Here is a 13400-nt window from a genome sequence, read left to right as displayed (position 1 = left end):
TTTAAATATAACTTTTAATTTTTATATGCACTTGAAAAAATTTAAAAAAAAAAAAATCTAAATTTTTTAATATTCTTTTCTGTTTCTATTGTTGTTGCCTCTATTGTTGTTTCTATTGTTGTTTCTGTTATTGTTTCTGTTATTGCTTCTTCCATAGCCTCTATTATTATTATTATTATTTCTTCTGTTATTGTTTCCATAGCTATTTTTATTATTTTTTTTAAATTCTAAAAAGTCTTCAGGTATTTGTTGATCGGAGAGTTTTAATAAATCTATTAAATCACCAATCAATTCGACGTCGTTAATTGATTCTCTTGATAAAATTGAATGTGATGTACCAGAGGCACCGGCTCTAGCAGTACGACCAATACGATGAACATAGGTTTCACAGTTTGGTGGTAATGAAAAATTAATAACATCGGTAATATGTTTAATGTCTAAACCTCTTGATGCGATATCAGTTGCAATTACCATATCCAATTTACCTTCTTTGAATCTATTTACAATATTTGAACGGGTTTGTTGAGGTTTGTCACCATGAAGACAGCCAATTCTAACGTCACCATTTTTACCCAAAAAGTCTGAAAGAGTTTCTGCGCCCTTTTTAGTCATTGTAAAAATAAGAGTACGGGCATTCTCGTTGTTGTTATAAATTTGTTCAAGGGTTTCTAAAAGCTTCTCTACCTTATCGGCTTCTCTTTCTACAATTGAAAAATTTTGTGTTATATTTTTATTTGCTGAGAGTGCACTTGAGCCAATTTGAAGGTGGATTGGATCTTTAATGTATTTATCGGCTAATTGTGAAACTTTTTTTGGCCATGTAGCAGACCAATAGAGAACTTGACGATCTGGACGAATTGAACTGAATAATTTTTCCATATCTTCACCGAAACCCATTTCTAAAAGACGATCGGCTTCATCAATGACCATGTATGAAACATTTTTGAGTTGAAGTGATCCACTATCATAGAAATCTAAAATTCTACCTGGTGTACCAATAATAATCTTTGGTTGGTTTCTAATTTGATAAGCTTGACTAGATTTTGGTTCACCACCATAAAGGAGTGCTTTATTAATTCTATTGGCAATAAGAAATTCACGTGATTCCTCTGCAATTTGACATGCAAGTTCACGAGTTGGTGCTACAACAAGTACATTTGGTCCATGGTAAGCAGATTGACGTGGTTGTTCTAAAATATGTTGGATGGCTGGTAAGATGAATGATAATGTTTTACCTGAACCGGTTTTTGAAACTGCTAAAAGATCTCTACCTGATAATGCAATTGGCCAACCTAAACTTTGAACTGGTGTTGGTTCTTCAAATCTTTTTAATAACTCTGCTTTTGTTCTATTGTTGAATGGAACATCATCTAATGTAATAATTGGGTCTGGAAGGATTGCTTGTTTTGATTTTAATGATACTTCATGTTCTGCCATGAATTCTAATGTTTTTTGTGAATTTTCGGTTGGTAAAGGTAAGATTTCTTTTTTAATTTGTGGTAAAAAACCTGTATCATACTCATTATCCTCGGACTGTACAGTTTGGTTTCTATCGATTTGTGGTTTATTATTTTGATTTGTGACACCAAAAGATTCAAAGGCACCCCCAAATACTACCTCTTGAAATCTTCTTTGTTGTTGTCCTGCTTTATTAAAGGAGGCATTATTTGATAATGTATTTCTAAATGTACTATACTTTGCTACATTAATTGTGCTCTTTATTGAATGCGAAAAAAACTATTTAAAAATAATGATAATGATAAAAAGAATTAGTATAATTATGATTGTATAGTTATGATTGTGTTTTTGTTATTTTAATTTTGCTATTTTGTTTGATAATAATGTGTGTTTATTGAATTACCTTTCTAAAACTACAAAGTCCTATCATTATTACAATATTTATAAATACTATTTGTATACAAATGATAAAATAAATTAATGGTCGCAAAATTTTAAAAAATTAAATAAAAAAAATTTTTCGTTTTTTTTTTTTTTTTTTTTTTCGTTTTTTTTAATTTTTTTTTTATAAAATTAAAAATTAAATAAAAATAAAAATAAACACCTAACTATTAGTTATAAAAAAATAAGAAAAAATGATATAATAAAATCTTTTTTTTATTTTTTTATTTTTTTTTTTTTATTTTAATGGATTTTGCCAAATTGATCAAATTAATGAATTAATTCATTTTTCCCACCCTTTTTTTTTAAATTTATTTTCAAAATTAAAATATTAATAATTTATACCGATTTAAAATTTTTACAACCAAAACTAAAAAATATGAGGGGTTAAGTATTGGTTTTATAAATAAATACCACACCACACCATATTTACAATTGTTTTTTTTTAATAAAAATTCCTTCACAAATTTTTTATATTATTTTAGATTTAAAATTAATTTCTTTTTTTATCTTTTTTAATTTTATTTTTTATTTTAATTTTAATTTTAAAATAAAAAATTTTAAATTAAAATTTTTTTTTTTCAATTTTAAAATATTAAAATTGTGGAAGAAAGAATAAATAAAAAAAAAAAGAATATTATAATACAGCAGAAGTTATAATAATAATAATAAAAATATTTTTTAAATTCTTGTGTTTTTAAAATCAATAATATCTGTATTAAAAAACCAACAATAATTAATATAATAATTATAAACCACTTTTATTAATACATAATATTTTAATTATTAAATTGTTATCGTCCCAAATAGATTTATTTAATACCCAATAACTTTAATAAAAAACAATAGTTTTAATTTTTTAAAAAAGTAAGTTCATTTATAAATAATTTTCACCTTTATTCCACTGGTGGCATGAATGCACTCTCCTCACACATATTGGTGAATATGTAGTTTTTTAATATTTTAAAATTAAAAAAAATTTAACTAATAAATATTTCTTTTTTTTTTTTTTTTTAATAAATAAAATTTTTTTATTATTTTTTTATTCATAATATTTATTTATTTTTGTAATTTTTAAACAATAGTTTTATTAAATTATTAATAGTTTAGAGTAAAATAATGACAACTGATAGAATAGAATCATATCATCCAAATAATAAAAAAAATGAGGTAAATTCATCAAAACCTTATTCATTGGATGAAAAAAGTAAAAGAAATGAAAATAATGTCGAATCACCACTTTTAAATGAAAATTCACCATTATTTAAAGAAAGATCATACCCAATGGAGTCGTCAATTGATATTGGCGAGGGAATGTATTCAATAGTAGATTACAGAATAAAAGATAATTTGGAATATTATTCAATGTGGGGAAAAATACTTTGTTTCACTCAGTTATTTATTGGAATATTCCTATATATAGTTTGTGATAAAAATAGTTATTTTATTTTAACAACCGTTGCAATTATCTCTCATATTTTCAGTGTTAGTTTAGGATTATATGCAGTTGCTAAAAAACATATTGTTTTAATTATCAATGTAATTATAAAATACAAATAAATTAAAAGAATTTCATAGTATTAACACTTTTTTATTTTTTTTTAGTATACTATTTATGCAGTAATTATTTTAGGATGTACTCTAGCAGTCTTCATATTATCAGCAGTTGTAATGTCAATGGATTATCCATGGTGGTTATTTATTAGCGGATTGCTTTCACTAAATCTTCAAATCTTCGGAATTCGTTATTTAGTTTCATTATTTTTATTATTAAAAGATTTACAAAAAAGAGAATTATATATTTCCCAACCAAAATTAATAAATAATAATCCAGTTGCTCAATATACCCCACAACCTTATTTATATCCAGGTCAAAATTACCAACAACCACAACAACCACAACAACCAGTATATTATTATACACAAACTTATCAACCTCAAACTAAATAAATGTTTCATTTTTTTTTAAATAAATATTAGGTTTATATTTTAAATAATTTTTATTTATTTTATTTTTATTTTATTTTATTTTATTTTATTTTATTTTATTTGATACAATATCATAAAATTAAATTTAATTTTTTTTATGATATTTTAAGAAATAAATATTACCATTTGTATCGGATGTGATAATATTATTTTGGTGGATATCCAATGAGGTGATTGGTGAATTATGAATGAATTCATTTTCAATGGCAGAGAGTTTGAAATTCCATACTACTAATGAACGATCGCTTGATACTGAAACGAGACGGTCTGAATCTAAAAATCTTAAACCAGTAATTGATGAAGTTTGGGCGGTGAGAATTCTAACAAATTTTTCTGTTTCAGAGTTTAAGAGTTGTACAGAGCCATCAAATGAACCTATGGCTAATTGGGTTTCATTTGGTGAGAATGAAAGCGAGGTAGTATAGCTAGAGGCGTTTTTGTATGAATGTTTTCCTGATTGTGGATCAAAAACTGCTAAATCCTTTGTTCTTGTTCCTGCAGCTGAAACACTACCTTTACTTGAAAATTCTACAACCTCTACCCAATCCTCGAATTCCATTAATGGTGTTTTGGATTTGGTTTCCAAATTGACAATGAAAACTACATTTTCCCAAGTTGAGAATGCAAAAATATTAGCTACACTTGATGATGCATATGAAATCTTACTTTCTGAAAAACCTGAATGAATAACTGAGTCCCATGTTTTATTATATATATTAAAGGTACCATTTTGTAAACCAATAAATAATAGGCCTTGTGGATCAAAAGTGCATGCAGTAACTGGTGAGTCTAAAATTAAGGTTCTAAGATTTACAAGGGTTGTGGAGTCCCAAATATTTAATACAGAGTCTTGACCAGCTGATGCAATATAGTTACCGCACTTTGAAAATACACATTTATTGATTGGACCTTTGTGGGCAGATAAAAGATTTTTAGAAGAGTTAAATTCCCAAAGTTTAACTGTACCATCGCTTGAGGCAGATGCAAATGACAAGGATTGAGCACTGTCTGATTTGCTTGATGATGAGAATGAGGAGAAACCACCAAAACCTGAGCCACTGCTTGATGGTTTAATATCAACCATATTAACGGCACCAGAATGACCAGCAAATGTAGCTAAACATGAACCAGATACTGGGTACCATGATTTAATGATACCATCATCGGAGGAAGAAAAGATTCTACCAGAATTGTCCTTTGAATCAACAACATCGCTGATACGAGATGCATGGTGGAGTGTTGTAATTTCACTACCAAATTCAGAATCCCAAACTCTAACAGAGCCATCAAAGCTGCAACTGATAATATACTTTTGATCTGCGGTAAAGAAAGCTTTTTCGATGGAGCTAGTATGACCTTTAAGACATAAGGTTTCTTTTTGAGTTCTGACGTTCCATACACGAATATTGAAATCCCAGCCACCAGAGACTAATTTCTTTGAATCTGGTGAGAAAGTGCAAAAGTTGATCCAATCGGTATGACCTCTGAGTCTATTTAAAAGTTTATAGCTTTCTGCTAAATAAAGTCCGATTGTGCAATCACGGGATACTGTTGCAATGTATTTTCCATCTGGCGAGAAGGTACAGTGTTTAATGGTATTGGTTGAGCCTTCAGTTGAGAGTGTAACGACAGGGTTTCCTCTTAACCATACTTTGGTGCTATAATCGTCAGAGCATGAGATTAATAGATGTTCATTCTTTGGACTAAATGCTACACAGTTAATTGGGTCATTGTGGGCTTTTTCGATAGCATATTCAGCTTTTTGTGACTCGATATTCCAAACTTTGATAGAAAGATCTTCAGATGTTGAGGCAATTAAATTACCACTAATAGAGAAGCTGATGCTTGTAATGGAACGAGTATGACCATGGAATTTGGCGATTTCACGATATATAGTATTACTTGATACATCATAGAGTCTAACAGTACAGTCGGTAGCACCAACAGCTAAAATTGGTTTAGTTGGATGGAATGCCATACAATTAGCCCAGAAATCATTTGAAAGATGATGGCTTGAAAGTTCTTTACCTAATTGTGAGGACCATACTTTAATTGTAGCATCATCTGAACCAGTGATAAGATAGTTACCATCTTTGGATAAAGCACAGTGGTTTACTGATTTGGAGTGACTACCAAGAATTGATACTAATTTTTGTGATTGTATGTCGAATAGCAAAACATCGTTCTTCATAGTTGTGGCATAGATTTGTTTAGAATTTGAAGAGAATTTACATGATTTAATTGAACCATAAACAAGAGATTGATCAATAACATGAAGCAAACGATTTTTAGCGATTGTATCATGTGGGTTCCAAATTTTAACAGTGCCATCCCATGCAGATGAAGCAATCATTGAACCATCTGGTGACCAGCTGCAACTATTGACTGGTTTAGAATGAGCAGATCTAAAGATTCTAAAGATATTTTTATCATAGGTATTGAAAATGATAATTGAGCTGTCCCATGCACATGACATTAATAAGTTGTTATTGGTTGGTGAGAATTCTAAATAATTAACAGCACGTTTATGGTCTTTGAATTGATGAATTTGATTACCGACAACAAGATCCCAAATGATAACAGTTTCATCCCATGAGGAGGAGGCTAAGGTCTTGTTATCATCACTGAACGAGAAGCATGATATCCAGTTTGAATGACCAACTAAAGTTAAAACTTCAGAACCATTTGATGCTTTATAAATATGAATAATTGAATCTTTACCAGCAGATGCAATTAAACTACCATCACGACTATATGCGACAGCAGTAGCACCATTTTCTAAACCAGTGATGGTTTGTTTACAATTATCTTTGTGTTGTGGTTTATTGACCCATTCGATCCAGCTTGAGGATGAGAAAATATTTTGTGAAGCAACTTTATGACAATAGGAGGTATTTGGTTGGTTGTAGGCTTGTTGGAAAGTAAGTTCTGGTGACTTTGATAAAATATGGGTGTTGGAAGAAACAAAATCACAAAAATCTTTAATGTGTTCGAGAAGATCTTTGTTTTTAATTAAACGAGATGGGGCGTTTAAACTGTTCTTTTCTTTTTCTGGTAAATCATCACCAGTAATTTCGAGGTAATCGGAAATCAATTCAAAAGTAAGTCCAAATCTACATTTCTTTTCAACAAATTTGATGTTGCAAAGGGTATCTTCTAATTGATTGAAAAGTCTTGCTTTAGTTAAATGATATGGTAATTCAGAGAATGCTAAAGCTTCGGAGCCATTCCAATGTTTATCTGCTTCTGGGTCTGCTTTTGTCAAGTAGTAGTTTGCTAATAACTTATGGATACGAGTTGAGGAATCGCTGAGAGAGTGGTATCTCTTGAATACGGCTAATTTAAGTTGATTGTGGAAAAATTCTAAACCTCTGTCGATTGAGTTGGATTCTTTATCTTCGAATGATTCGACTAATAATGATGAAATACCACGATAGATTCTTGACCATAATGCAATTGGGAATTGTACTTCACCTTTAACTTCGGGTCTGGCTAAGATTTGAAGTAAATCATCTTCAAAGAGTGGAATACGGGAGCAAGCGATTGAACCTAAAATAGTAGCGATTAATTGTTTTCCAAATTCAGATTCAAGACGATCCAAAATGTCATCAAAGAGTTTGGTAAGAGTAGGAGCTAAACCTTTAATCTTGTCAGTAAGATTTTCGAATTGACCAAAGTAACGGAGCTCTTCACAAGCTAATACTAAATAAAGTGGATTGTTGGCATCAGACTTGTTTAAAAGTAATGACATTTGATTATTACCAGCAGATTCATCGAGTTTCTTTCTAAAGTCATCAAATTTGGATTTAACCAATAAATGACGATCTTTCATTTCCATTGGAGCAATTGAGATTTCGGTTGGTGGGGTCTTTCTACGACGAAGAACACTGAGTGTATGATCACCATCAAGAGTTGAAATGATGATTTTAATTGGTGATGCAATTGGTAACCAATCTAAAGTATGGGCACGGTTCTTTTTATCTAATTGATCGAGACCATCGATAAGTAATAATACCTTTTGAGAGTTTTGTGAGGCTTTTAATGCTGCTTTCTTTAAGAATTGTGCAAATGTAATCTTTAATTCAGAGATCTCTATGTTGGCATTAAAGTTTTCACCAAGACCTAGTTTGATGTTAGTTTGATTACAAATCATTGTTAAGGTCTTTCTAATATCGATTGAGTCACTGGTGGAACCAATATAGTGTGAGATGATAATGTGTTTGCTTTGTTTGTTCTTTTGGTAGAACTCTGGTAAGGCTTTATTGGTAAAGTATGAGACAAGAGCTGATTTACCACAACCTGGTTTACCGGTAACAAGGAGGGTATTTGATTTATTGAATTGGAGTTTAGATACACGACTTGAAAGGAAAGGACGTGTAATGTCACAGAATTTGAAAAGTGAATTGATTTCATCTTTACGGCCAACGAAATTTTTGCACTTTAAGTCTGAATAGATTTGGTGTTGGTTTAATTCGTATTCGAATGGATCAAATTCAGCATCTTGGTTTGAATCGTTGTAACAATTCAACCACTCAGGCTTACCTCCAGTACTGAGATTATAGGTACTTACAAGTGTTTCCCAAAGATCACTTTGAATCTTTTCACATAATTCATAGAGATCACCAGCTACTGGCTTACCATCACCATTTAATCCACCCCATCTGGCGCTATAGTGGGAATATTTAGCACCTGAATTTTCTTTTCCAATTTTAAGTTTTAATGCATTTAATTTTTCAGCGCTACTACGATCTTCACTATCGAATTGGTCTTTGAATTCTTTTGGTACTTGTTGGTTGAATGATGGATCTCTAATATAGATTAATGGAGCTGAAGATGGTTTGTTTTTATTGAAACAAGCATGAAGAATTTCTAACTCTGTCATTGATCTTAATGATGGAAGTTCTCTAATCCAATCATATTTTGGATCGCTGGGGATTTGTTCTTTTTTTGGTACCCAACCATAACGTTCACCTAAAAGACCAATGAAAAATGGACGACAACGATCGACTTCATCTAAACATAAATCGACAGATCTATTCTTTTGAGCATCTTCTTCGGTAATACCCCAACGTAAATCAACTTCAGTGAGATGAATTCTATGTTTTAAGCATTTGGCTCTGAGTTCTGGGAAAACTCTTTTAACTAACATATCTCTTTCACCTTGCATATCCAAGAAAGTAGATGAAATAAAAACTTTAGCATTTCTCCATGGTTTTTCTTTTTGAGTTAATAATGATGCTGATGCTGATGCTGATGATTGTTCTTTCTTTTCATCAGTTGTGGCAACTACAGAAGCAGCAGCTTGATTTGTTTTCTTTACATCTTGAATCTTTTTGATTTCATCAATCTTTTCAATATATTGAAGTTGTTGATCTGTACCACCACGCTCAGCAATAAATTTAAGAATTGAATCACTGAAACCACTAATGTAAACATCGTTTTGATGTCTTTCAGACTCTGTGGATGCGGAGGCATTTAATGAAGCTTGTCCAGATAAATTGATATTTACAAATAATAATTCTGGATTAACATCTTGACGATATTTGCTTAAAATATTTCTTTTACTTGGTTCTGAATCTAATTCTACAGTTTTGTGGTTAAGAATTAAAATATTATCAACTTTAGCTTTTGGTAAAAGGAATTGGTCAATGATAACATTGGTTGGGAAATCTGGAGGATTAAGGGTCTTGTGATCCATGAAAACTCTTGAGATCATAGATTTAATAGATTTCATGTTTTCTAAAATTGAATCACTTTGGAGTTCTTGAACTTTGAAATAGGTTTGTTCTGATTCATCTGGTTTATAACCAACCAAATAGAGGTCACATTCTTCACAGACATATTTGCACATTAAACTTAAAAGAATAGATGATTCTAACATTGAGTATTTACCAGAGGTATTTGATTTACATTGTTCGCTATTACTATCACTGGTTACATAGCAGAATACGACAGTATTACCACGAATTGGTTTAACATTGTGAATTGTTGATAATTTAACTGCAGTGTCTAAAGCTTCTCTGTAAGTTTTTAATAAATCTGCTGGTGGATAATATTGAATTTTAGTTTTCTTTTGTGTGGACCAAGTTTTTAATTCTTCAACATCCCTAAATAAAAAATAAAATAAAATAATATTAATATATATTTTTATTATTAAATATAATCATTTAATTTAAAACTTACTTTGGAATTGCATCATAGGCAGCTAAAAATCTTAATGGAAATTGTTTTGAATTTGCAATGGTTTGTTCATTGGTTAATTTTGAAATAATTTGCTTATGGACTGAAGCAGGTACACCAGTAATCATCATATTACGAAGATTTCTTAACATTGCCATGAATGGAAGTTTATTGTGTTGCATTAATTCTTCCCAAGTAGCAGAGTTGTTACCTTTGGCTGATACTAAGGTCTCCCAAGTTTCTGGGACTGGTAATTTCATTCTTTTACCAGCACGCTCTGGTTCAAAGGTACCTGGAAGTTTATTTTTAATCCACTCTTCATAGGTTAATGGATATTTCTTGCCAAGAATAGACATGACACTAGATACTGGTTCAGAGATATGAAGTACTCTAATCAAGTTCTTTAATGATGCAGTTTGGTTGGCTTGAGATTTGCTGATTAAATCATCCTTTTGGTCTGGATTGCTTTTAATTAATTCCTTTAACTTCTTTCTCTTTCTTTTAATTTTACCTTCAGTATTATACTTTCCTAATTGATAGGTATCAAAATCTTTGAATTTTTCAACCATTACATTTCTTAATGATTTTGGAATGTTATTGGTTCTAAAAATAAAATAAAATTAAAAAAATATTAGTATATGATTCAATTAATATTAATTTAAATAATATATATATAAAACTTACTCTGTTAATTTTGAAAGAATAGTTGGTAATTCTAACCAATCAGATGGGATTCTAATTAAGTGTTTGAAATACTTTTTTAAAAATGGTTGAGTTGTTGGGAAGAGTGATGCTAAACAAATCATATAGTTTGCTACAGTACGAATACCCAATTCATCACGAGTGTAAAGGATGAGTTTTAAAACAAACTCTGGGTCATAGTATGAAAGTGTATAAACACATGACATAATTGTTTCCAATGTTGGAGTGAGATGATTAACTCTTGGTTCTTTGATTAATGAAGCTGATACAATATTGATAAGCTTTAATTTTAATTCTCTAAGCTCTTCACTACCTAACAAAGCAATTGGTGATTTCTTTAATTCGCTTAAAAATGTTGATTGTTTTTTGTTTGATCTTTCATTTTCGTTTTCGTTTTCGTTTTCGTTGTTATTATTATTGTTGAAGGGTTTGAATGTTTTTTTAGAAGATTGCGAAGCATCTGATCTTGCACCTGGACGTTCAAGTGGAGTTCTACCACCCCTACCACCTCTGCCGCCTCTGCCACCTCTGCCTCTAATTGGACCGCCTCTTAAAACACTTGACATTTGAAATAATAATAAAAAAAAAACTTGTGAAAATAAAAACTAAACAACTAAAAAATATTAATTTACAATTTTTGAATTATGTAATATTTAATTTTTTTTCAATGAAATTGAAGTGTATATATTTATAAATAATTGATAAACTATAGATAATATTAAATTATATTATAACTATATATACAGATAAAATTAAATATTTATTCAATGGGAAAGAAAAAAAAAAAAAAAAAGTTAAAATGAGAAAAAATTTAATTTATAAAAAAAAAAAAAGAAAAAAAAATTAAAAAATTATTTAAAAAAACAAAAATAGAGTTTTTTTCCAATATTTTTCTTTTAAAAAAAAAAGATATTTTTGATAATCAAAAAAAAAATAAAAAAAAAGATGAAATGGTTGGGAAATAATTATTGTTTAAATTATTTATTATTTATATATTATTTTTGTAATGGTCTTAATTCATCATGAATTATATAATTTAAATTTAATAATTTAATTTTTAAAGATTTTAAATTATTATTATTTTTTAAAATATTGATTTGTTGGAAATAATTTTTTGAAGTTTTGAAATGGGTGATATGGGATGGTATAAAATCTAAAACTATATGGGGGGAGTTAATAGAAATGTGGGTGGTGGTTTTTGGGATATCTCTGGCTCTAATGAAAAATCTTTTATCAAAATTTGAAATTGCATTGGCGGCTGCTTGAGGTTCTTGAATATTTGCGCCATCAATTTCCTGAGTTAAATTATCTGTATTTATAAAATCTGAACCAAAAGTTAAATATTTAATTGATCTTGGAATATTATGTTTCTTTAAAAATGCATCATTGTGTAGTGTAAGACTGTTGATAGATGGTGGGATTACAAGTTTTAAGCCTTTGTCAAAAAGATATTTTTTATGAGCATCCCCTATTTCTAAATGACCTTTTTTTGATGGATCTTTGTTATCCAAACATGCTTTTAATGAATAATATTTGTTGAAAATTTCTTCAGAGACATATTGCTGGGCTCTATTGGGGGCTTCTAAATGTTTTACACTTGATGGTACGTTGTCTATTGTCAAAGGTTGTGCAAAAGAACTGCCAAGTTTTAAAGTTTCTAGACCATCTTCATTTTCTAATATACCGTTTGGAATTGGGTGATTAAATTGTTTACCAAAGATTAAAGTTTTTATAGTTTTGGGTAATTTAAAATTGCTTTCTAAACTTCTATTAAAATTATCACCAAATATAAATGTTTCAATTGATTCTGGTAAATGAATTAGTGATTGAAACTCGGAAAAGTTTGCACCTACCTCTAATATTTTTAATGAATTGGGAATGCTATTTTTCTTGAATGGGGTATTAAAGGTTTCACCTAAAACTAGAGATTTAACTGTTGCTGGTAGCATTTCTTCAGATAGATCAGCAGAGAAACGCCATCCTAGGTTCAAGTGTGTAATGTTAGGTGGTATCATTGAGGCAGTAATTGGTTTGTCATAATATTCACCTAAATGTAAAGAGGATATATTGCTGGGTATCTTTTCTTGGGTGAGATCTTCATCAAATTCTCTAATTTTTAAATTTCTAACAGATGATGGAATGTTTTCGGGTTGGGTATGCGTGATTAAATTAATAGATTTGGTATATCCTGGTAATTGGTTTTTTTCAATTGGTTTGTTATTTGATGCACTTAATTCTATTTCTTTAATATGTTGGACTGGCAACCATTCTTCAACTTGATATTCAGTGACACCGTCGTCTTCTAGTCTAGTTAAAGTTTCTATTTCCATACTATTGTCGAAAGTAATTGAATCAATTCTAAACTTTGAGAGAAAATTAAAATTATGTAATCCATCATCTTTGATAAGTTTCTTTAGTTTAATATTTGAGTCGGTACTTTGGTCATTAAATATTAAATTCTTTATAAACCAATTGCAATAACCACTGGATGTGCTAAACTTTATATTGTTTAAATGTCTTGGTATCTCTGGTACAACCTTCATATTGATGGCATCAACATATATTTCACTATTATACAAATTTGAAAATATTAAATTATTTAAATAAATATTTCTAAACACCTTCCAAAA

At 29.5% G+C, this 13400-nt stretch overlaps 4 protein-coding genes across 4 annotated transcripts; 1 reads left to right on the top strand and 3 right to left on the bottom strand.

Annotated features, from left to right (window-relative positions):
* Nucleotides 1–66: 66 nt before the first annotated feature.
* On the bottom strand, nt 67–1888 carry DICPUDRAFT_151154 (uncharacterized protein; the record flags this gene model as incomplete). The annotated part of the gene is made up of 2 exons (XM_003287033.1): nt 67–1737; nt 1862–1888. The coding sequence occupies 2 exons, from the start codon at nt 1886–1888 to the stop codon at nt 67–69; spliced, it is 1698 nt and encodes a 565-aa protein (XP_003287081.1).
* A 1130-nt stretch (nt 1889–3018) lies between these two features.
* Nucleotides 3019–3849, top strand: DICPUDRAFT_151153 (uncharacterized protein; the record flags this gene model as incomplete). Its single annotated transcript, XM_003287044.1, has 2 exons — nt 3019–3438; nt 3505–3849. The coding sequence occupies 2 exons, from the start codon at nt 3019–3021 to the stop codon at nt 3847–3849; spliced, it is 765 nt and encodes a 254-aa protein (XP_003287092.1).
* A 124-nt stretch (nt 3850–3973) lies between these two features.
* Nucleotides 3974–11336, bottom strand: DICPUDRAFT_151152 (uncharacterized protein; the record flags this gene model as incomplete). Its single annotated transcript, XM_003287032.1, has 3 exons — nt 3974–9995; nt 10072–10671; nt 10753–11336. The coding sequence occupies 3 exons, from the start codon at nt 11334–11336 to the stop codon at nt 3974–3976; spliced, it is 7206 nt and encodes a 2401-aa protein (XP_003287080.1).
* Nucleotides 11337–11765: 429 nt separating this feature from the next.
* On the bottom strand, nt 11766–13100 carry DICPUDRAFT_31953 (uncharacterized protein; the record flags this gene model as incomplete). Its single annotated transcript, XM_003287031.1, has 1 exon — nt 11766–13100. One exon carries the CDS (start codon nt 13098–13100, stop codon nt 11766–11768), a length of 1335 nt encoding a protein of 444 aa, XP_003287079.1.
* Nucleotides 13101–13400: the final 300 nt, after the last annotated feature.

Source organism: Dictyostelium purpureum, assembly GCF_000190715.1.
Source record: "Dictyostelium purpureum unplaced genomic scaffold DICPUscaffold_88, whole genome shotgun sequence".
Lineage (NCBI taxonomy): Eukaryota > Evosea > Eumycetozoa > Dictyosteliales > Dictyosteliaceae > Dictyostelium > Dictyostelium purpureum.
This window is presented reverse-complemented; position numbering and strand designations above follow the sequence as displayed.